Source organism: Tasmannia lanceolata, unplaced genomic scaffold, assembly GCF_043159265.1.
Source record: "Tasmannia lanceolata isolate RefF3 unplaced genomic scaffold, GAP_Taslan_0.1 ptg000008l, whole genome shotgun sequence".
Lineage (NCBI taxonomy): Eukaryota > Viridiplantae > Streptophyta > Magnoliopsida > Canellales > Winteraceae > Tasmannia > Tasmannia lanceolata.
Window position 1 is genome coordinate 27,597,645 of NW_027518685.1, and position 23,144 is coordinate 27,620,788.

Below are 23,144 nucleotides of genomic sequence, written 5' to 3' on the forward strand. Positions count from 1 at the left end.
AGAATCCAGGTTTTAGTTTGAAAACAGTGTAAAAGAGGGTTCATGATCAAGCTGTTGTATGCTGCCCTGCCAGTGTTTCTTGGATTTCAAGTAAGAAATCTAGGTTTTAGAAATCTCTCCCCAATCTTGAGATTTCTAAAACCTGGAGACATGGACGATCTCCTGCTCTCTTGATGTCAGAAAGAAGGGTGATAAATCAGAAAATGACGGTTGGTCTCTTTCTTCTCTCTTCTCCCGTCTACAATTTTGAGGAAATCTAAGATTCTAAAATCCACGTATCCAAATGCCCACCTAGTGTTTGAGAGAGATACAGAGGTGGGAGAAAAAAACAGATTTGAGATGGTGAGCCAAGGGAGCATGAATTGACGCTGGAGAACAGACTTTTTTTTTTCTCTATATACCAACACCGTCGATCTACTCTCCTCATTGCCTTCTCAAGTCTCTCTCTCTCACCAGCCTAGTTTACTCCTCTTCCACCTCGGGAAAATAAATGTTCCATGAATTTTATTTGGTAGATGATTTTTTCACCCCCGCAGTACACATGGCCCCCGTTGTAACATGATCTGTAACATGATTTGATGTCAAAAAGCATTAAAGTTGCCCACTGCTCAGGTCAAATTACATTATAAGTGGGGCGCATGCGTACTGCCGGGGTGAAAATATTATCTCCCTTTATTTTTATGGTCGCCAAAAGATCCCTTTTTAAAGTGGTTGAGCCTCTAGCTCAATGGTAAAGACTTTATTAAGGAATTTTAGGCCCAACCAGAAACCAAAATCTACTACATTGGAAAGTCCTAACCCTTCAATTTATGAGAATTTTTACATCAGTCCTTGAATGGTGTTGGGGTAAAATCGGTACACACAATACCAACCCTCAAATCCATCATTTGGCATTCGACTAGATCCCGTTGACTTTCATAAGCAGCGCTCCTTAACAAACCACACCCATAAGGCTACGCCTTCATACGGTAACGAACCTTAAAAGAAGTCAAACACAATCACAGGAATCTCGCCATAATACGACCAATCCAGACTACCGTTGTACGCCAGGCCCGATATTCAAAATTCAAACATCCCACCTAGGCCACTATCCAAGATCTTCGCCCAGAATCATCGGAAATCATATCTTCACGATTTTATTCTCCATCCATCACGCTCCACATGGGCTAAATTAAAGGCCTAATTGATATCTCCAAGATCGTTGATCTTCCTCCCTATAAAAAAGGGTTTACACACTCAAGCAAAGGCATTCAACCACTTCTCCTTCTTCCCCTTTGGTCCAGTAACTTGACTTGGCTCTCCCCCATTCACCGTCCACTGTCTGTGATTGCCTATTTTTAACTCGAGTGTCGAAGTGGCCGTCCGGAGCCATAACTCCGGGCCCACTAACGCTTTTTCTGTGAGCGTAGGATTCTAGGTTCTGCCAAGCTAGTTTGTGCAGTCAGATTTTGAGCATCATCAAATGGCTATGGTGAACAATGGAGAATTTTTTGGTGCACTGATTATCCAAAGGTGGGACCTAACAAATGGTTGGATTATTGAAACAAGTGGTCCCCACCTGTACTAAACCGGCGATGCCAACGAGAAAACTTTCGCAGCCATCCAAAGTTCCTCGATGTTGTCGAAGCTCAACAGAGAAGCCAAAAGTACATCAAAATTCCTTAAATACCCCTCAGATTTGATATTGCATATTCATTATCCCTTTAAACCCGTAAAAACGGTTAAAAAAACAAAAAAACCCTCGCATCCCATCTCTGTTTCACAATAATCCTCGTTATTCAAAGTCCAAACAAGCATGGCTTTGCCGTTAATTTCACAATCTTCAGGGGCAATTTGTTATTACCTACCTCGATTCTCCGCTCTCAAAAGCATTTCTCAATCTCTTTCTCTATGAAACAGCGAAATGTCCATCCCTTCGCCTTTTTCATCTTCTCTCTTCTCGACTTCTCTTCAGGTTTTTCTCTCTTTAATCGCTTATCTTTCTCAATCTTGGAGATTCAATTGATTCTCTTGAGATCTTACTTCTTTTTTTTCTCTTGAAATCTTACTTGCGATCTTTTTCTACTTGGAACAGGATGCAAGATGCAGGTTTTCAGTTCCATCTGCACCGCATTTTCTCATCAAATTTCAAACTTCGTTTCCTAAAATCCACGCCTCATCAGGAAATGCATCTTCGCTCGAGACAACTGGTAACTTTCCGTTTCTCTTAAACCTCAAAACCTCGAATCTGAGAAAATTTTCAATTTTTTGGTCTGAATTTGTTGATTTAAGCTCCGAACTGGATGCCGTATCGATCTTTAGCGAGATCGTTCAAGATAATGTTATTTCAATGAGAGAAATTTCAAAAAAATTTTCATCTGAATTTGTTGACTTAAGCTCCGAAGCCGTATCGAGATTTAACGAGATCGTTCGAGATGCTGTTTTTTTCGACGAGCAAAATTTCAAGAAAAAACTTTCGTCTGAATTTGTAGATTTAAGCTCCGAACTGCATGCCGTGTCTAGCTTTAGCTATATCGTTCCGGATACTGTTACTTTCGATGAGCAAATTTTCAGAAAAAAATTCATCTGAATTTGTAGATTTAAGCTCCGAACTGGATGCCGTATGGAGATTTAGAGGGATCGTTCTGGATACTGTTATTTTTTATGAGAAAATTTCAATTTTTTTATCATCTGAATTTGTAGATTCAAGCTCCAAACTGGATGCCGTTTCGAGATTTAGCTAGATCGTTCCGGATACTGTTATTTTCGATGAGAAAATTCAATTTTTATCATCTGAATTTGTAGATTCAAGCTCCGAACTGGATGCCGTATGAGCTTTAGTGAGATCGTTCCGGATACTGTTATTTTTTATGAGCAAAATTTCAATTTTTTTTCCATCTGAATTTGTAGATCTAAGCTCGGAACTAGACGCCTTAGAGAGATTGTTCCGGATACTGTTATTTTTTATGATCAAAATTTCAAAATTTTTTTTTCATCTGAATTTGTAGATTTAAGCTCCAAACTTGAAGCCTTATCGAGATTTAGTGACATCATTTGGGATACTGTTATTTTCATTGAGCAAAATTTCAAAATTTTCCCATCTGAATTTGTAGATTTAAGCTCCGAATTGGATGCCGTATCAAGCTTCAGCCAGATAGTTCCGGATACCGTAATTTTCGATGATTTTGAAAGGTAATTAAATTCTTCCTCTCTTATTTCTCTCTTGCTTCTTTTAGTGCATCTTTGAAAGATCCATGAATTGTAGGTTTTTATGAAATTTAGGTTTCCACCAACAGCTGCCACTGTTAGCTCTTCACTCCTTCTAGGCATTTGCAGCCTTCCAGATACAAAATTTAAGGTGCGAGATTATGAGGAATCTAAATCCAGGTCTGATAAAATTGAAGATTTTCTAATAGTCTTGGTTGAATTACAAAGGAACTAATGAGTGTACTTTATATAGAACACTCGAAGGATAAACATAGAAAGATAAGCATTGATTGTGGAAAGAGATAAAGATAGAAACATACTAATCTAACCTAATTACCCCTTTTAGCCCAGTTGCTTAATCTATCCAAACTGCCTAATCTACCACACACCCAATGCAACACCCAATGCAACAATCAGATCTGAATGGATCTGATATTCTCTAATAGTCCAACCGTTTGCGACCTTTGCTGCTGTTAATTATCTGTGAAGCAGAAAGAAAGAGAGAAAAATCCTATTTATTTCTGCTTTTAGTGTTTGTATTTGCTTCCATAAATGACTGATATAAATGGTTTGTGGTGTAGAGTGCTATAGAAACTGCTCTTGCTGATGGAGAATGCTATACACAAGAGGATCCTAGCATCCGAATGTCCTGCTTCTTTAACAAGGTCTGTTTCTGCTTGCAAAATTGTGTGAATCTGATTAGGACTTGTTCCATCAGATTACTTACTTTGGTTAATAATGATGGTGGATTCACAGGCTTTGGTGAATGTTGGAGCTGATCTGGCAAAATTAGTCCCTGGGCGAGTGTCGACTGAAGTAGATGCTCGTTTGGCGTATGATACACACGGGATAATTAGGAAGGTATTGCTGCCAGTATATTTTCCATCCCTTAGCGAACTCTTGTGCGGATTAGTTGCATGATAATCTTCACAATTAAAACTTTGGGCGGTACATATTAGAAGTTGCATCAATTTTGTATTGGGTTTCTTAGTATTAATAATGGAATTCAGTCATGTCACATATATCTTTTGATAGCATTAATGTTTTCCTTTTTAAGACTGGTTTATGGCTATAATTGTGTAACATACTTATAATGTGCTTTTCTCCTTCGAATTTCACGCTTGAAACTTATCAAAGTATGCAATTATGCATTGCAGATTATAGGTGTTTCTGAGTTATTTTGAGATAAACTTAATTATGAGTTGCTCAACCGCCTTCCCACTGACATCCTATTAGTGATGATGAATACTTATGGAATCATCTTGCCATCTCTAGCCACAACATGCTAAAACACAAAAGTGTTTGTAACTTGACTATATAATAAAAAACACTACGGATTATAGGTGTTTTTAAGACTGGTTCTTTTGATGCGAACACAGCAAAAAATAAGCATTTACTCATCAGTTAACAAAATTTAGAATTTTAAGATGTGGTTTCACATTTCTCATTTGCACATGTTATAACTAAGTTCTCTTCACTAAATAGTTAGGCAATGCAGAAACTTCAAATATTTTCTCCTCTACAAAATGTGGCATTGTAGAAAATTGCTGTTGAATTAAAGCTACATCCTTGCACATTCATGAATGCTGATGCAAAGCGTAAAGCATGGGCTGGAGAAAAATATGCAATGCACGTTGTTTCCATGGAGAGAAGTTGTTCATGTAAGTGGAAAAGGAACAAGCACATGACCACAATTGGTGATTACTGAACTTGGGCCTGCATCCAAGGACTAAAGGAAATGTACAGGCGAGATCAAATCCGGTGGCAATATTTGGAGAGACAGTCAATTATCAGGTTTACGTTACTAAGATCGACAAGTTCAGCATTATATCCATCAACGATTTACATAATTAACCTGGGTGAGGTGTTAGCTTACAAATGATCATAGTTTCAAAACTCCCCGGGTCATCGTGGACTCACCCCGAGTCTCTCCCTTTTACTTTGGCCACTTTCTTGTATGAGTCCGCATTTTGCACTACAAAGTCAATTAAAAGTTGAAACTCCTTTGACTCTCCCGAGTTATGACCTTTGTTGAAGAGTATTTTGGTCATTGAATAAAGTGTTGAGGGTATTATTGTCTTTACACATGTAACCCTACTTTGGGCTCTATATACACATCATATTACATGTGAGCTCCCTTTAGTAGAGACTCGCCATCTTCTCCCTCACTCTTCTTCTCCTTCTCTACCTTATCCAATCTAACATCATATCAAGCCAAATCTAATCCATTGATAAAAAAAAAAGGACAGTAAGAGGAAAGCCCCCCCCCCCCCCCTCTCTCTCTCTCATCTCGTGCAAACCCACGCCCTCAGTTCTTGCCGTATCTCTCTCCCAGTCTAACGGAAAATCCCACAAAACCCATCAATCTCTCTCTGTCTCTGTCTCTCTCTCTCTCACCATCTCTCTTTCTCATGTGAGCCCTTTCTCTTTCTCTCTCCATTGCGCGACCCCCCTCCCTCCACGACAACCCCGTAACCCACTCCCTAACCCCTACGCCCCCCCTCCCCTTGTAACCCCTTTCTTTGTACGCAAACCCTTCCTGTACTCTCATCCCTCTCCCTTGCGTGACCCTCTCTCCTCTCACGCTGTAAAACCACCCACTCCCCATACTCGCACGGTCGCACCTTCCAATAATCCGTCATCCCCAATATCCCTCCATTCGACCATTTCTTTTTTGTAAACCCACCCTTGGGTAAACCTCCATCCAAAACCCAAACTCTCCATACCAGACCCTTCATCCCCAAAATCCCTAATCCCTAATCCCTAATCCTCCCCTCTCCCACACTCTTCCCTATCTAATAAAAATCCATTCCCATTCCCATATCCTCTCCATCCAAAATCCCAAAACCCAATCCTCTCCATCCAAAACCCAATCCTCTTCATCCAAAACCCAAATCTTTTCAACCCTTTTGTAAATACCATTTGTAAATCCAGCCACCCAAAACCAAAAAAAATAAAAAATAAAAAAAATCCTCCTCCTTTTCCAAAATGTACCTTTCTTTTTTTCTAACTCCATAAATTCCTTTCTTTTCTAAACGTTAGACCCTTGTTGGGTTCTTTCTAGTTCCCTAAACCCCCATTCTTTATGGGTTAAATCCTCTCTTTCCTTATGTTTTGAAACCCCCTCCCCTCCATTCTATCCTAATCTTGTCATCTCTTTCTTCGTCCCAGTTGTGTTCTATGTTCTATGGCGTTTGTGTTGATATCAAAGGTGCACGCCAAGTGTTTGATGAAATGTCAGAGAGGTGTGGTGCCTTGAAATTGCTGCAGGTTGAAGGCATTAAGCCTAATGTAGTTCCATGGATGGAGTGTGGGTATTGTAGTATCGCCCTCTAATTGGTAGTTTGTTGGTCGGTCGGTTGCTTCTTCGCGTTGTTAGTTGTTTCATTCCGCTTGGTGTTGGTGGTGAACTCGCTTTGCGAGTCATGTTGTTGGTGTTTCTACACGTGTGAAGTTGCCTTGCGTAGTTTACGCATTCATTGTGGTTTGCGTTGCAATCCACCTTGTTGTTGTCTATGGCTATGTGCCTGGTAGTTAGCGTTGCTTTCGGCCTTGTTTCTCCAGGCGACGTGCTGTCCGCCGTCGTTGGTTGGTTGTTTCTCTAGGCGACGTGTTGTCTGCCGTCGTTGGTTGGTTGCCGTGCGCCCCTGTGGAACCTGATCCGAGAGAGGCGGGGGGACGGGCCCCCACGCGAGTCTCGGGATCATCCACGTGAAGGAGAGCTCCGCCAAGGAACTCTCGAAAGAGTGCCCCTCACAGCATGAGCGGCGATGTGAAGTGAGATACCTCTCGATTCGGGGACTAGCCCGGATTCGAGACGCACCTTAAACAAAGAAAGAGTCGCCATCCAAGGAAGTGGGCCCTGGATCCCATGCTGTGCTCTGTCGCAACAGATAACCAGAGATACAAAGGGTCCGTGCCTGATGACGAATGGGGAAGGGGTTAGGCGCCCCCAATTCGCCCAAGTGCAAGCACCTGGTCTCTTATGCCATTTATTATTAACTTTGAAGAGTTTTGGGCAAAAATCATGTGAAATGAGAACCATCATCCCCGAGATAACGTCTATCTAAGCATGCATGACCCGGGGATGGGCAAAGAAAGTGAACATCCAAATCCTAACTCATCGCATCTAATCCTAACTCATCACATCTAAGAAAGCAATAAACAATCGCATGCATAGCTACAGCTAAACAGATAATGACAGATATAATGAGATAAGGAAAGCAAATATCTAAGTTTAGACAGATAATCAAACTAAGACGAATGGATAAACGCTATAGCTAAGCAATCAAAACAGTAAGGTAAACACACTAGCATGCGAGCCTATGCAAGAGATAAGACTAAGAAAATGGCAATCGATCGTACGCTAGAAGAACAAACAAACTAGAATGCATAAGAAATCTAAGATAAGCGCACAGCAAGCTAAAAGGTGTAAGAAAAGAAAGAAATCGGAAAATCAACGGCACGTGAGAACCAAAATGCCAGGGGAAAGAAGATGGAACACACGATAGGCTCAGAGGGCGATTCAAAAGGAATCAAGCCCAGCGATCCTAATCTGCTGAAGATCGGACAAGTCTCGCGATCGTCATAACCTATCGTTGGGCTCAGCGAGGGCAATCCCTGTAAAGGGGCCACGCTACGTCATCGCCCGTCCCAAAACCCGATAAAACATTAGAAAACCGATGGAAACCGAAAATCACGATGAAAACCGAAAATGGAATGAAAAGAGGGCTCCGAGTGACCGGGCAATCACCATCCTTGCCCATTTTTGCTTTTGTTTTGAAATGTTTGAAAATATTTATTAAAAATGTTTGACTGAACTTGGGTGGACGAAAAGATGAGAAATATTTGTAAAATGGTGATTTAAAAAATGGTGACTGGACTCAGGATGCCAGCAGCACGCCTGAGCTGCCTACGTACCCCTCAGCTAGGGATCAAGCCATCCGTAGTTCGGACCAGATTTTCCTAACTACACTCTAATGACTCGAGATTTTTGAGATTTTTGATTTTTCAGATGTTTTTGATTTTTTTCGACACAAGAGGACAGAATCCTATCATCACAAGGGGAGGACAGACTCCTGATATCCCGCAAAGGTTAGACAGCATCCTATGCTTTGCGGGGGGAATGAACAGAATCACGACTCTGCAAGGGTTGGACAGCATCCTATACCTTGCAAGAGCGGATAAAACTTACGCGACTTGATGAGAGGATGGACAGAATCCTAACCCCTATGATGATAGGACAGACTCCTGAAAGACTGAAGGACTGACTCCTATGCTGAAAACGGACTCTGGAAGATGGAAAGGCGGAATCCCAAACTTTATGAAGGGATAAGACAGAATCCTAAACTCTACAAGGGTAGGACAGGCTCCTAAACCCTAGGACGGTAGGACAGACCCCTAAACTCTCTACGACTGACTCTATAGAGAAAGGAATCCCTTAACCTGCGAAGACTCTAAGGCAGGAAGGGAAGGGGTTGGCTCAAGATACATTCCGTCATAGCCTACGAGCTCGAAACTCAGAATGGGATTTTAACCACAAGGCCGGACTCTTCTCTTTGTCCACAATTGAGGTTCAATAAATGAGTCAAGGAACAAAATTCATTAAACCCATCACAATCCCATTTACAAGTTCCCAATATGACCCAATGGCATTGTTAGGATCCAATTACAATTCACCAAAACAACCAAGCTAAACAAAACAAGAATCAACTTCGAACAATCACACATGCAATGCAACATTAGAAAGACAAAAAAAGAATAAAAATAGATAAATAAATAAACATAAAAGTAAATAAATGAATGAGATATTTGAGTTACCTAAGCGAAGAGCAGATGGCGGACAACGAAATGGGGAGATGGGGCCTCGGTGGATGAAACGGGGTTGATCGGAGAGTGTCCAGAAAGTGGAACTCGAGCTCCCCTTCGGAAAATGCTTTTTTTTTATATTATATATATATATATATTTTATATATATATAAAAAAAAAAAACGAGCCTCTCTTCTCTCCCTCTCTTCCTCTCTAAGAAGATTTTTTTTTTTAGGGTCTGTTTGGGAGTTGCAGGGAGGGAGAATCGGATGGTGGAGGTGGTTCTTCTGAGATGGGTTTAGGTAGAATGGGTGAAGGTGGAAGTGGTGGCCGACGGTGGAGGTGGGGTTGCAGAGGTGGTGGGGTGCGATGGCTGATGGGGGTGGTTCGGGTATGGTGGAGGCGCGGCGAGGTGGGAAGAGAAGGGGGTTTAATGGAGGTGGCGGCTCGGTGGAGGAGGAAACTGTGGGGGTTCGGCCGGAGGAGGAGAGAAAAAAGAAGAAAAAAGAAAAGGGTTTTAGAGGAGATGGAGGAGGTGGTGGTGGTGGTGGGTGGCTGGGAAGAGGCCGGAGGCTGGGGAGAGGCCGAAGGTTGGAAGGTGGCCGGAGGTTGGAAGGTGGCCGGAGGTTGGGTTTTTCGGAAAATGGGTTTTGGATTTGCAAGAAAAACACAAAATGGTAGAGGTGGTGGTGGTGATGGGCGGTTTTAATGGAGCTTGGGGTAGGATTTCGAGATGATGATGGGTGGCCACGGAGAGGGGTTGATGGTGGTGGCAGCGAGGGCGGTTTGCCGGAGAAGATGGAGGAGGAGGTGGGTTTTTCGAAAATGGGTTTCGGGTTTGGGAGGTGTGGTGTTGAGAAGAGGGGAAGAAGAAGGTGGGTTTCTATGGAGGAAGGTTCGATGGTGGCTCGGTGCAGAGGTGGAGGTTGCGGTCGGCGGAGGTGGGTTTTTTAAAATAAAAAAAAATGGCAGAGGAGGTGGCCGGCCGATGGGAAGGTGGTGGCTGGCCGTGGAGAGAGGAAGAAGAAGATGGTGGACGGCCGGAGATGGAATGGGGAGATGGTGGCCGTGGATGGTGGCTGGTGGAGGTGGTTTTGATTTTTGATTTTTTTCCTTTCTCTGCTCTTCTCCCTCTCTGTATTTTTTTTCCAACGAGAATGGGCTCCCTCTCTCTGTTTTTTTTTTCTTTTTTTTTTTTGAAAATGGATGAGCTCCCTCCCTCTCTCAAGCAAGACTCTCCTTGTTTTATACTTAGGGTTAAATCCCTAACTCTAATCCTAACCATCTATGTGGCATCTTCCTTTCCTTGGGTGATCTCCACCCTTGATCTACTTCCTCCACAAACATTCCATTTTAGAAACCCTAAAACCCTAAAGTGTTCTAGCTAATCTAGACCCTACACCTCATCTCCTTGATCCAATGGCTATGCTTGTGGCTTGTAAAGGAAGCAACACTCATTTTATTAAAATACCCCTAGGACAAGGTGATTTTACGTCCTCCTACCCTTAGGCTCTACTTGCCTTTTCTTCCTATCAATGGGCACCTTTGTTGTGCTAGTTCACCCCCCTCTTCTGCAATAAAGGGAGACAGCATCAACACTACCACGCTTTGATAGTTGCACTAACCTGTTCGTCCTTTCTTCCATTTCTTGTCCAATTCTTGTAAAATTTGTAGGGACACTCTCGGAGAGGTTAGCCACCCTGGGAAAATTTGTATCAATTAGCGAACACCGCGAGTCAAAAATTTTTTTGGGGTTCCTTCGCATTTGGGTTTGATTCATTGCGGATTTCGGAATTTGAAACTTGGCTTCCGGGAGATTCTGAGGTTGACTTTAAGACTCGAGTTTCGGGATGTTTGGGAATCAGCATTTTATTCAAGCTCGGGAATTTACTCGACCTTTGGGACAGATTCGAATTTGGGGGAAATTGGGGGTAGGTCAAAATGGGGTGTCTACAGCCCCGTTGTTGAGCGCTTTGTTCGTTGGTGGTTGGTTCCTCTCACCTTTCTGGTTATTGGAGTTCTTCTCTTGGCGATGTGTTGTTTGGCTGATGTCTCTTGCTACTTCCCCGTTCTTGGGTGCATGCTCCTTTGGGGTGCTTATTTGTTGGTGGATCGTTGTTGTTTCCCTGCTGAGACATCTCTGTTCGATCGTTATTGGTGTGCAGATTTAGTCATTGTTTTGATTCAGGCGGAGGCTCTGTGGTGATCGCTCTGGTGGTAGTGCTGGTTCAGGGAGAGACCGTTGTTCTTTTGGCCGTTGATCACGCTGTACTCACTGTGGCCGTTGCCCCTTTTTATTATGTTTATTCACCACACCAGCTGGAGGAGTGTTGTAAGGTTGTACCAAGCTGGCGTGTGTATGGGATTATTGTTTTTTGTTGTTGTATGGGTATTATAGTTGTTTGTTTGTAAAGGGTATTGTAGTTTTCTTTGTAACAAGCTGGAGTGTGGAGTTGTATGGTATATACACTCCAGCTTGAGGGGGAGTGTTGAAGAGTATTTTCATCATTACGTATTATGTTGAGGGTATTGTTGTCTTCACACATGTAACCCTACTTTGGGTTCTATATATACATCATATTACATGTGAGCTCCCATTAGTGGAGAGTCACCATCTTCTCTCTCACTCTTCTCCTTCTCTACCTTATCCAATCTAACAACCTCATCTGCCAGCAATCAGCCGCGTACTCGGCGGCGTCATGCCGAGTCGACTAGGATCTACTTTGGCCACTTTTTGACTCACATCCACGTTTTGAAACACTGCTGATTATTAGGATCCTTTTTTCAAGCAATTTTGAGTCTCATTTATAGAGCTAGAATTGCCTCCACCTGCCCCTACCAGGCCGAATTACTTAAATAAAATCATCCTTTGGCAGACTTGCTAATTTATTTCATGTACACGCATAAAATCTCTGCCTCTATTGCTCTTAAGTTAAAGATTCAATGTGATTTCCTCTAGAGTCGAAATAATCAAGCTAAAGAGGGTCCAATTAGTTATTTGAGAGGGTATCAGGATCATGGCCTTAGTAACATAAGAACCTTTAATCAAGCTCTCCTTGGGTAATTGCTAATGCCTCTAATGAGCTCTGGTTTCAGATTTGAAAGCAAAGTATTAGAAGAGAGGTAGATCCCTTTGACTTGGCGGTTGCAAATGAGTTAGCTGTCTGGGATAATTGGAACCCTTTATCTGAATCTACATCGGTGGGATGAAATTCATCTTTAGATGTTCTTGTTTTGGCTTGATAAATATGTGGTGATGTGATGCAGTGCATCCTCTACTCACTTGCACAAGTGGTGGGCCAGCCAAGTTGATCTAATGGCTGGGAGAAGTTTCAATGAAGAAATCTTGGTTTACTAGTTCACGAGAGGTAATAAGAGAACAGTTGACAAGTCACATGGCTTGCACATGCCTTGGTAGTAGGTTTGTTAGTTAATATGGTTGTAATAAGGTTGTCTATATAAAGTCTTCTTTCCCTCACTTTTAATTAGCTTCTGAATTTGAATTTGGAGATTAGATATGGGATTTTGGAGGGAGAAATTTCTACTAGGTGCAGAGATTTTCTGCTGAGATTCTATCTTGATAAGAAGAGGGTTGCAAGGACATCCGATTGCTTTTCTCTCACTCTTTGCATTTCCTCATTGTTTTAGCAAGGATTTCCAGTTATTTTTGAGGATATTGCATCACCTCATAAATCCATTTGATATTGAATTCAAGCAGTTCTGGAAGAGAGCCAAATTTCAGCAAGTTCCATTATCTATGATAAATACCTTTGAAGGTTGGGATTTCTTGGAATTTTCATTGGGAGTTTATGTTACAATCTGTTCCTTAATAGTTTTGGTAAAAAATTACTGTCGAGTTAATTGAAATTAACAAGATATGAGCAGATTGCTTGTTCTCAGTTTGCACACCTGAGAACTGCACAAACCGAGAGCTACATCAGAGTTTACTGGACAGCTTCTTCGTAGATATAAACTTAGATGATCCATTCTCAGATATTGGAATTGAATTCCACGAGATCCAAGAGGATTTGATGGGATTTTAGCCTTGGATTTGATCTAACCGAGTGATAGTGAACCCTGCACAGCACAATTCTGTTATTACACTTGCAGAATTTCACTACCTAGCAGCGATTATCAGATCTATACCATTGGGAAAGTTGCGTTGTTTCCCAAGTTAGTGGTAAACCAAATTATGAACCGCCCATCTTTAGGTTTTAGGAAAACCCATGTATAAAGGCCATTTCTTCTCAACGAGAAAAGGTGGTGGAGAAGCTCTTTGTGCGTAGGCTGGAGAGAGATTCTCAGGTTTCTCTTGGGAATAGATTAGTCATTTTTGTCTTAGGATTTGGATGGTTAGGTGGTGCTCCCTTAGTTTTTTGTCTTAGGATTAAGTGTGACTGAAGAAAAGTATCTGTAACTATTAGTGCAGTTCATTTTGCTAATATGGATAGATTAGTCATCCTTGCTTTTGGGGCTCAATAGATCCCTCTCATGCAACCGTTGCTGGAGTGTAGGCATTATGGAATAAAACTGAACTTCTCTTTGGGAGCACTCTACCATATGCTTATTGAGTTTGATTGTGACATTGAGTGAACATATCTTGCTTCTAAGGCATGTCGCGTTGATTACTTGGTTTTTATGATTGTACCTGGCACATATGTAGGCGTTCCCTGGTAAGTGTAACGTATACCTATACTCCGTATATGCATATTGGGAATGTGAGTGTTATGTGCACTTAAGTTGTGTTATGAGGTCTCATTGACTAAACTCAATTGGACAGGCTGTTAGCTCAAATTCATTTTTAGGGTTTTGTGCTATACAAGTATTTTCTGAAAATAATCCTGGGTACTAATTCATGCAATTGTTTCGATTTTCCATTAAAAAAAAAAAAAAACTCATACAATGCATGCATTTCTTTATTGACTTTTAAAAACATATTTTTGGGCATATTTTGTGCTGCTGATATCATCTTGTATAAGTTGGATTCTTTGTTTTGTCTAGTTGTACTTGGTGTACCCGTGGTCATACCCTTATAACTTAGGGCCACACGCCATTTAGGAATATTTAACAATGTGAGTTTAGTGTGTACCTAAGCCATGTATTTGGGTCCAATTGGCCAAACTTATCCGAATGGGGAGTTAGCTTAAAAGCATTTTAGGATTTTGAGACATTTAAATCTTTTCTGAAATAATCTTGGCTACTAATGCACCACACAAATAGCCCTGTTGAATCTAGTAATAATATGAACTGTGCAAATTATCAACAGATGGATCAAGGTACCATCCTCCCTCCATAAATTGCATAATATTAGAAGTCTTTGATGTAGATATCTTGTGACTTTTTCTCGGTCTTAAATGCTAGTCAACCATCACCAATCAAGCGAATATGGAAATCTCTTGCCCCTCCGAGGGTGATTGCTTTTGGGTGGACGGTAATCCATAGGAAAATAAATACTTGTGATCGCTTGAAGAGAAGACATTTCAGCCTAGCAAGTATTGTGCGTTCTCTGCCAGCAACATGAGGAAACGTTGGACCATCTTATGTTGCATTGCCCGTATTCATACCGCCTGTGGGTGAGAGCGGTAGGAGCTTTCGGTATATCCTGGGTATGTCCCGACTCTATTAGTTCTTTACTCCTTGGGTGGAATTCTGGCCCCTTCAGTGACAGAGGTAGAGCATTATGGTCAACCTTTCCCTACGCCATAATTTGGAACGTTTGGAAGGATCGTAACAGGCGGATATTTGAGGAAAAAAGCAAAACCTCTGCTCGTTTGGCTTCGGACATTAAAGTAGAACTAGCTTCATGGACAAAGGCTAAGAAACGAACTACCTATGGGGTGGGTGATCTTATAAGGAATTGGTGGTCAGTTATATGGGACAAAGCCATCAGAACTAAGCCCAAAACCAAATGGGTTCCACTGCCATTGGGCTGGCTGAAACTTAACTTTGATGGATGTTCTTCCGGTAATCCAGGGAAGGCTGGTATAGGGGGAGTTATCAGAAACTCTAGCGCCTCGATGGTTATGACTTTTTCTGGACCGGCTGGTATCTGTGATGCAAATGAAGCGGAAATCACGGCTCTCTTATTTGGATTGCGTTGGGCTCTTTAGAATAATCAACGTCCCCTAAATGTCGAAGGTAACTCTACCAATGCCGTAGCCTGGGCCTCTGGTTCCTCTAAGGGACCCTGGAAATTGCAGGAGCTAGTTGCGAAAATATTGGACCTGATAAGGGTACTTGATCCAAGGATTGAACATCGTAGGCGATCGACGAATGGGGTAGCTGATGGCTTAGCTACGGCTGGAGCCCAAAGGGAAGAAATTGAAATAGCATCCTTCTTGTAAGGCCAATTCAGGCCAATTCAGGCTACTGAAAGGAAGTACGTAATATTATAGGATATTGTATTTATTTATAGCTTTGGCTCTTTCGATTTGGCCTCGGGTATGCCTGTGCCTTTACTCCTTAATATTTTGTAAAGCAGGTTGGGACTCCTGGTTCCGACTATCTTAATATTAATGATATACGTCACTTTTCAAAAAAAAAAAAAAGAAGATATCTTGCGACATGTTGCAATATCCTTTGTATGTGAAGCATATTTCTGTTGGATAGTTCAGAATTGGGTATGAAACTATTTTCCAGAATTGATCCAATTTTACACGGATTGAAGATTTTATTAATTAGATAAGTACAATGATTGGTTATTTTGATGTATTTTGTCCTAAATATTCTGCAGGTGCATGAACTTCTTAAGCTATATGATGAAATAGAAGTCCCTCCAGAGCGTCTTCTGTTCAAAATTCCTTCAACTTGGCAAGTAAGATATCTGTGAAACAACGATGTATGAGCTGTTAACTTTAATAATTTTTTTATTTTTAAATAATCAAGGGGTGTAATACATGCCGTTTGGTGTCCATACTATGATGCCTTTTGTCTTACTAAGTTTTTGCTCTGACATACAGGGGATAGAGGCCTCAAGATTGCTGGAATCTGAAGGCATACCGACCCACTTGACTTTTGTTTATAGGTATTTTGCAAGGATTTCTCTGATGTCAAGTCTCAGTTTACATTAAAAGAAAAAGTCTATTAATTTGTTTGCAATTAGAATAAACTAATTTGTTATTCTGTTGACTTGATTTTTTTTAGTTTAAAATCTATCAAAGATGACCCTATTGATAATGCATTTTGGCCTATGTAATAAAATTTGTTGGTATGCTTTCATATGGAGTCGTAAAAGATTTGTGCAACTCCACTTAATTCAAATGTAGAAACTTTGCTAAGACAACCTTTTGTGTTCCACCTCCTGTATATTCTCAATCGAGGACCGTTCTAGAAAGATTGCGCATGATAACCTTTCCTGACACTGACCTAGGAAAACGGATTCTATCCTGTTTGTCCATTTCACATAATAGTATGTTGAATATTGACAGAAATGATGGTATCCTCTGTCTTTGCCATCAAACTTGTCATAATGATATTGATGACATTCGAATGCCATAAATATCTCTATGATGCTTTATCAAGCTTGATGATGGTGTCCTCTGTCTTTGCCATCAACTTTGACGCTGACTAGTGAGATTTTAGTGCTATGTAAAATTATAAATGTCTTCCATATATTGCATGACTACTCGCTGTTTGTTTGCGTGAATCCATGTTATCTGGATACGTCTTTTGGATTGATTAGCCACATCTGAAATTTAGGTTTCATTCTGGTACTTCTTGAACACTGCGTCCAAATTGATACCTGTTTTTTTTTTTTTTTTTTGAATGGTAAAAAGTTTGGGTTATACTGTTCTCTATTCAAGTCCAACTTTCTTTCTGCCTATCACAAAACTTTGGGTTATACACCTTCAAAGAAAATGTGGCTTCTGGTAAACCAAACTCCTTATTTATTTCAGTTGTACACCTTCAAATAAATTCTCTTTTCAAAGTCTAACCAATCATTCCTCTCTCTCTCTCTCTCTGTTTATTTCTATTATATATGTTAATAGGCTATGAGCACAACTTTTCATATTCTCTGCTTCCTTATTCACATTCAACCTATAATCAAGTGCTGTTGTAAAATTTATCAATCAATGTACAAAACTTCATAAATTTGAGTTCAATTTTGGATTATTCTGGTAAATGTTTCCCAGAATAAATTAATTTCCCAAAAAAGAACGGGTGTCTACACACTCCTTTTTGGAGGTTGACATGGCATACTTGAAAAATACATCATTACCTTTTTGCCCTATTTAAAACTGAGATACACCTGTTAAATGCCAATTGCATGATCTTTTGATGGTCTAATCATTCTTGTGCAGCTTTTCTCAAGCAGCAGCTGCAGCTCAAGCTGGTGCATCTGTTATCCAGATTTTTGTTGGTCGCATTAGGGTAACCTTTGCTTTTGCTTAGGTGCAGTTTTGTTCAAATCTTCACCAAAGAGATGTAGATCATGATAATAGATCATCTCTTACAGGATTGGGCTCGCAATCATTCTGGTGATCCTGAGATAGAGGCAGCTTCTAGAAGAGGGGAAGATCCTGGATTGGCATTGGTTAGATCCTTACTATTTATTTTTGTTTTTAATTTTTTAACTTCTTACTCATGGGTCAAACTTTTTATTTTTCACTTGAATTTAAATCTTAAAAATAGATAATTAATAAATGTGTAGTTTATATTATTTGCAGAAGTGATTTAGGATAATAGGGGTACAATTCTTGTGTTGTTTTGGACCTCTATAGCATATTTCAACCATGGCCATCCGTAAACACTTGAGTCGGTGCTCTAGTAAAATTCCACTTGTATGTATTGCATAATTTTTCATCAATCATTAAAAGATGGGCTAAACATTGTCCATAAAACGGAATAAAAGAGGAAATAAGTGGGTCACAGGCATGGTTTTAAATTTCGGCCGAAATCCAAAATTTCGGTGGGGACCGAAACTGAAATTTCCTGAAATTCCGAATTTCGGAATGGACCGTCGGAATTTCGAAATTTCGAGAAAATGCCATTTAAAAAAAATGTTACTTTGGATTTTGCCGAAATTTCGGATTTCGGTGGGGTCCGAAATTAGTACCGAAACCGAAATTTAAAACCTTGGTCACAGGTGATGTGGACAGCCCCCACATCTGGGCTAAAAATCAAGGTTTTAAATTTCACTTTCGGTCACTACGGAAACAGAAATTTTTTCGTTTTTGGATGGAAATTTTGGTAGAAACCTTGCAAAATTACAGAAATGTATGGAAAACATGCAAATGATAGAATTTTAAAATGAAACTTAAGGAATTGCTAGAATTAGAATTATCAGAAATATACATTTCAAAACCATTGCATAAGCAAGATAACCATCCATATTGATTTAACAACATCGAATATCTAGTGGCATGCGTTGTCACACATGTCTGCTAATTCAATGCATACTACTTTTTACTTATAATTCGTAGAAATATTTATACATAATACATACACCACATTTCACATACAATTCATATAAATATAATTTTGTAATGCATACTGATATAATAAAACACTAATTCACTTATAGTTTTGGTTTCAGTATGCGTTTCAGTAGGGATGGAAATAGAAACATTTTGGTCATTTCGTGTCGGTTTCGGCATAAAGCAAAAACCATTCTAAAATGCATAAAGAATAGAAATAAATTTTAACCAATCAATTCTCTCAAAACAAACTAAATTTACGATAGAGGTTTGATCACATCAAAGCTGTTTGTTCTAGGAAAAAAGTTATGTAAAATTTTCTCCATGGAAAACAAATTTCAGGTTCTTGTGGGATTGAAATTTTCCTAAAAAACAGGGAATTTTTTTTGGAAAAAATAATTCCCTGGAAAATGAGTTAGCCAAACCTTGGTGAACTCATTTTCCAACGAAACTTTTTCCCTCAATCCCCACAGTCTCTTTAGGCTTGGAAAACTTCTTTAGAAATTTGAGATGCTCAAATAACTTTTTCAAAACATAAAGAACTCAAGTACTTTCTTGAAACTTCTTGAGAACAATATGAGTTAGGATGATCCTATGGATCTGATTTTTGGTACTCACCCTATCTATGGAAGGGCCTCTCAAATGAATGCTTGGATCACCCCAAAAATGTGGGCCCACATGATTTTTTTTTTCACTAGAGCACCGATAAGCTTTCTGCGCTTGAGCGCAGAAACATTTTTCCGTGTGTGTCTAACCATAACCTATAGAATGAATGGGTTGGATGAGTGAAACAACTATGGGAGATGGTGTTTCTGAGCTCTAGCTCAGGCTAAGCTCGAGCTCGAGCTCAGAAACCTTTTCCTATATATATATATATATATATATATATATATATATATATATATATATATATATATATGAGAAAACATTTCCTACACACTTGTGTAGGTAAGTTACCTACACACTAGCTTAAAATACAGTGGGGGCCCACATTGTTTGGGTGATCCAAACCATTCATTTGAATGGTCCTCACATAGATAGGGTGTCCACAAAAAATCAGATCCATAGGATCATCCCAACCATTCAAACTATGGAGGCAAAAAATGGACTAATTTGTGAAGGGCAAAAAATGGACGTGTATAACCCTTCACAAATTAGTCCATTTTTTGCCTCCATAGTTTGAATGGTTGGGATGATCCTATGGATCTGATTTTTTGTGGACACCCTATCTATGTGAGGACCATTCAAATGAATGGTTTGGATCACCCAAACAATGTGGGCCCCCACTGTATTTTAAGCTAGTGTGTAGGTAACTTACCTACACAAGTGTGTAGGAAATGTTTTCTCTCTCTTTCTCTCTCTCTCTCTCTATATATATATATATATATATGAGAAATTATATGATACCCGACCGTGAAGTCCCGTCAAGGTGGTACGTCAGAGGTACCACTCTTGATATTTGATCCAACAGCAGCCTCTTAAAAAGTGGTCTGCTGTTGGATCAAATATCAAGGGTGGTACCGATTTGACGGTACTTCACGGTCGGGCATCATATAAAAACTATATATATATATATATGGTTTCTGAGCTCAAATAGGGGGTTTTAGGGCATAATGTTTTCCAAACTATACTTAGAATTCCTTATCCAACTTGCAGAAATTAATTTCCCCTTGAACCCTGTGAACCTACCAGTTACTCCAAAAGCTTAAGCTGTTAGAGATGGCGTTATTTAATCTTTTATACTTAAGTTATGTTATATCTTTGACTTGGCGAAAACCTGATCATTAGAAAAGGACTTTATAATCATGTGTCAGGGGAACTTTTTTTATTAGTTTATACATTGAATATAGAATATTCTCATTGCCTGGCCTTAATTGCTTTCATATTATATTACTTTATTATTTACAATTCTTTAATCCTCATCATCCCATTAGGTTAGCAATTTTTTGGACCAAGTATTCTAGCTATCTATGACTGTCAACATTTGTTAATGTAAACCCTCGCTCTTAGGGGCATTTAGACTTAATTGCTTTCATTTGATGTTCTGCAATGTCACAAACAAGCCAATGTGCTCATCCGAGAGTCTTGTAGCTGGCAACCCAGAAGTTTTCACATAATCTGAAACCACAAACCTTTAGGCCCTGTTCATTTGAGATTATGATAACCGATGGTGAGCCCCAAACACATTATTGGACTCAATTTACATTGATTTTGAGTCCAATAATCGGTTTGGTGGCTTACCAACGGTTGTCATAATCTCAAACGAACAGGGCCTTAGCCTGAGCAACTTGTTACAAATATGCAATCAGACGATGTGATAGATTGTATGCCTTCAAGATGTTGTAGCATTAAGGCGAGAACACATGTGTCTAACAGACATTGTTGCTTACAAAACTTGACTGTTCTAGTGGATTAGGGGCCACATCGACGAGGTTAGTTGCATGCGGACCCACCCACATGCACGGGTCAGTTTCTAACTTTATATTTGTAGTTTCACATATTTATTTCAAGTCATTTACTTGTCTTGTGTGCTCCTAAACACAGCCCAACTCTCATGGATTGCTTTTGTTTTCTGCTATCATGCCATGTTAATTTCTAGATATCTAAAACATCATGACTTATGCTCACAAGGAACCTACAAAGGGTACCATTCAAAAAATTAAAAAAAGGAACCTACAGAGGGCTATGGGTGGACATATCCCAAGTAAATGAGACTGGTATCCCTGGATCTTTAAAAGGAAAAATGCTCATCAGCTTTTTGCTAACCCCTAAGGTTGCTAGGAAAGATTTTTATCTTAAACATTTGTTGCTTGCAATTGCAGGTAGCCAAGGCATACAATTACATTCATAAACACGGCCATAAATCAAAGTTGATGGTAGCGGCAATTCGCAACAAACAAGACATATTCAGCCTCCTCGGGTAATCACTATTGATATGTCTTCTTTGGGAAATACCCTTTACATTGACTTCACAAATGATATGTTCCCATGCTTGATTTCTTCCTCATTCTCAGGGTTGATTACATTATTGCCCCACTGAAGATATTGCAGTCACTCAAGGATTCAGTTACCCCTCCTGATGAGAAGTACTCATTTCTGAGGAGGCTATTGCCAAGCTCTGCAATGGCATACAATTTCAGTGAAGAAGAGGTCAGATGCTTGACAGTTTCTTTTCTTTGAAGCAACTTGGAATAGCCCAATTTCCCTAGCTTGCTAAACTCACCAAAACACCTTGAATTTGTTTTTAATATAGATGTTGAGAAAGCCGTGAAACTTTACCATGCAATTTATTGATCTTCATTACTAGGATAGTGTATGGAACCTTTCTGCCATTATTTCAAATTTCGGCCCTGTTTGGATTGCAGGATTTTTTTGGAAAGTTTGGAAAGGAAAAATATTTCTAGAATTTCCTAAACACACGAAAAATGACAACTCGAACCAACCCTATCCAATTTTTATTTAGAGGGGCCTTCAATTTATGATGATATCCCTCTAAATTAACCATAATCACATGATTACTCTCTAAATCATGAGTAGGGAAAAAAAATTTCAATGTTTTTCATGCAATCCAAACAGGACCTTAAGGTTCGCCTCAAGCAAGGTAACATGTGTGCGGCCCAGACATCAATCCTTTGAGAACACATCTATCACTCTTCTGCATTACTAACGTGTCTTAATACATGGTAAGAAAGTGCTGAAAAGGGAGACTTTTATGCTCCTTTCTAAAAGACACGTATTGGGCCCCTCTTGTGCCAAATGTAAGTGATCAGATCCGTCGATCTGCACGGTCCTATTTCCTTGATCCATCAAGCCTCATTAAGAGTTCTGCCAAGAACCATTGGTTTTTTGCAGTCCTACGCATTTGAATTATGTTCGGGATGGGAATGGGATGATGTTACTAAATGATCAACAGTTTTAACTTTCTGTTTAATCGTTGTCCACATGATATTGATAAATTGCTTTAAAATTTCCTTCATATACAGCTTGTGAAGTGGGATCAAGTGAGCTTTGCATCTGCAATGGGGCCCGCAGCTGAAGAGCTTCTGGGTGCTGGACTGGAAAGTTACACGAATCAAGCGAGGCGAGTAGAGGAGCTTTTTGGGAAGATATGGCCGCCTCCGAACGTTTGAACTGCCATCAAAGGTACTGAGCAGATGCAATCTTGTGAAATAAAGAGGGAATGGGTTCACCATATAAAGGAAGAACTTTCGCAGAGTTTGCTTGTTAGAAAGACATGTTTTTATCATGTAATCTTTAGAGATCTGTCATTTGAATCTGTTCAAACTGTCGTAGAAAAAGAAAAAGGGATGATGGTTCTACTCTAGTCCATTAGTTTTCAAAATGTACCGTACGGCCCACATCATAGGATGATCCAAACCGTCCCTAAGATGGGACGGAACCTAAATAGGTTGTGCTCCAAAAATCATCTATAGAGGGTTAGGAGGATTTTTTTCCGGGCGGTTTGGATCATCCTATGGTGTGAGTCGTACGGTACTTTTTGAAAAATAATGGACTATAAAGCCTTTCATCGTATGAAAACTCCCTGACCCTCTAATTTGTAACAAACTACACCGTATAAAAAATCTCTACTGATCGGAAGGTTAGGATCATCCTATGCAGATGATTTTTCTAGGCACGACCTATTTGTGCTGGGGCTAACAACTGAATGGTTTAGATCTCTGACCAAGGTGGGCACCACTATATTGAAAAAAAATAAATACGTGCACCGTATAA

At 39.9% G+C, this 23,144-nt stretch overlaps 1 protein-coding gene across 1 annotated transcript; it reads left to right on the forward strand.

Annotated features, from left to right (window-relative positions):
- Positions 1–1,796: 1,796 nt before the first annotated feature.
- Positions 1,797–22,686, forward strand: LOC143885031 (Aldolase superfamily protein). The gene is made up of 13 exons (XM_077388982.1): positions 1,797–1,954; positions 2,075–2,189; positions 3,093–3,171; positions 3,262–3,337; positions 3,768–3,851; positions 3,943–4,047; positions 15,728–15,808; positions 15,954–16,018; positions 17,295–17,364; positions 17,450–17,527; positions 21,233–21,330; positions 21,425–21,560; positions 22,394–22,686. The coding sequence occupies exons 1-13, from the start codon at positions 1,904–1,906 to the stop codon at positions 22,538–22,540; spliced, it is 1,185 nt and encodes a 394-aa protein (XP_077245097.1). The 5' UTR covers positions 1,797–1,903; the 3' UTR covers positions 22,541–22,686.
- The last annotated feature ends 458 nt before the right edge of the window (positions 22,687–23,144 follow it).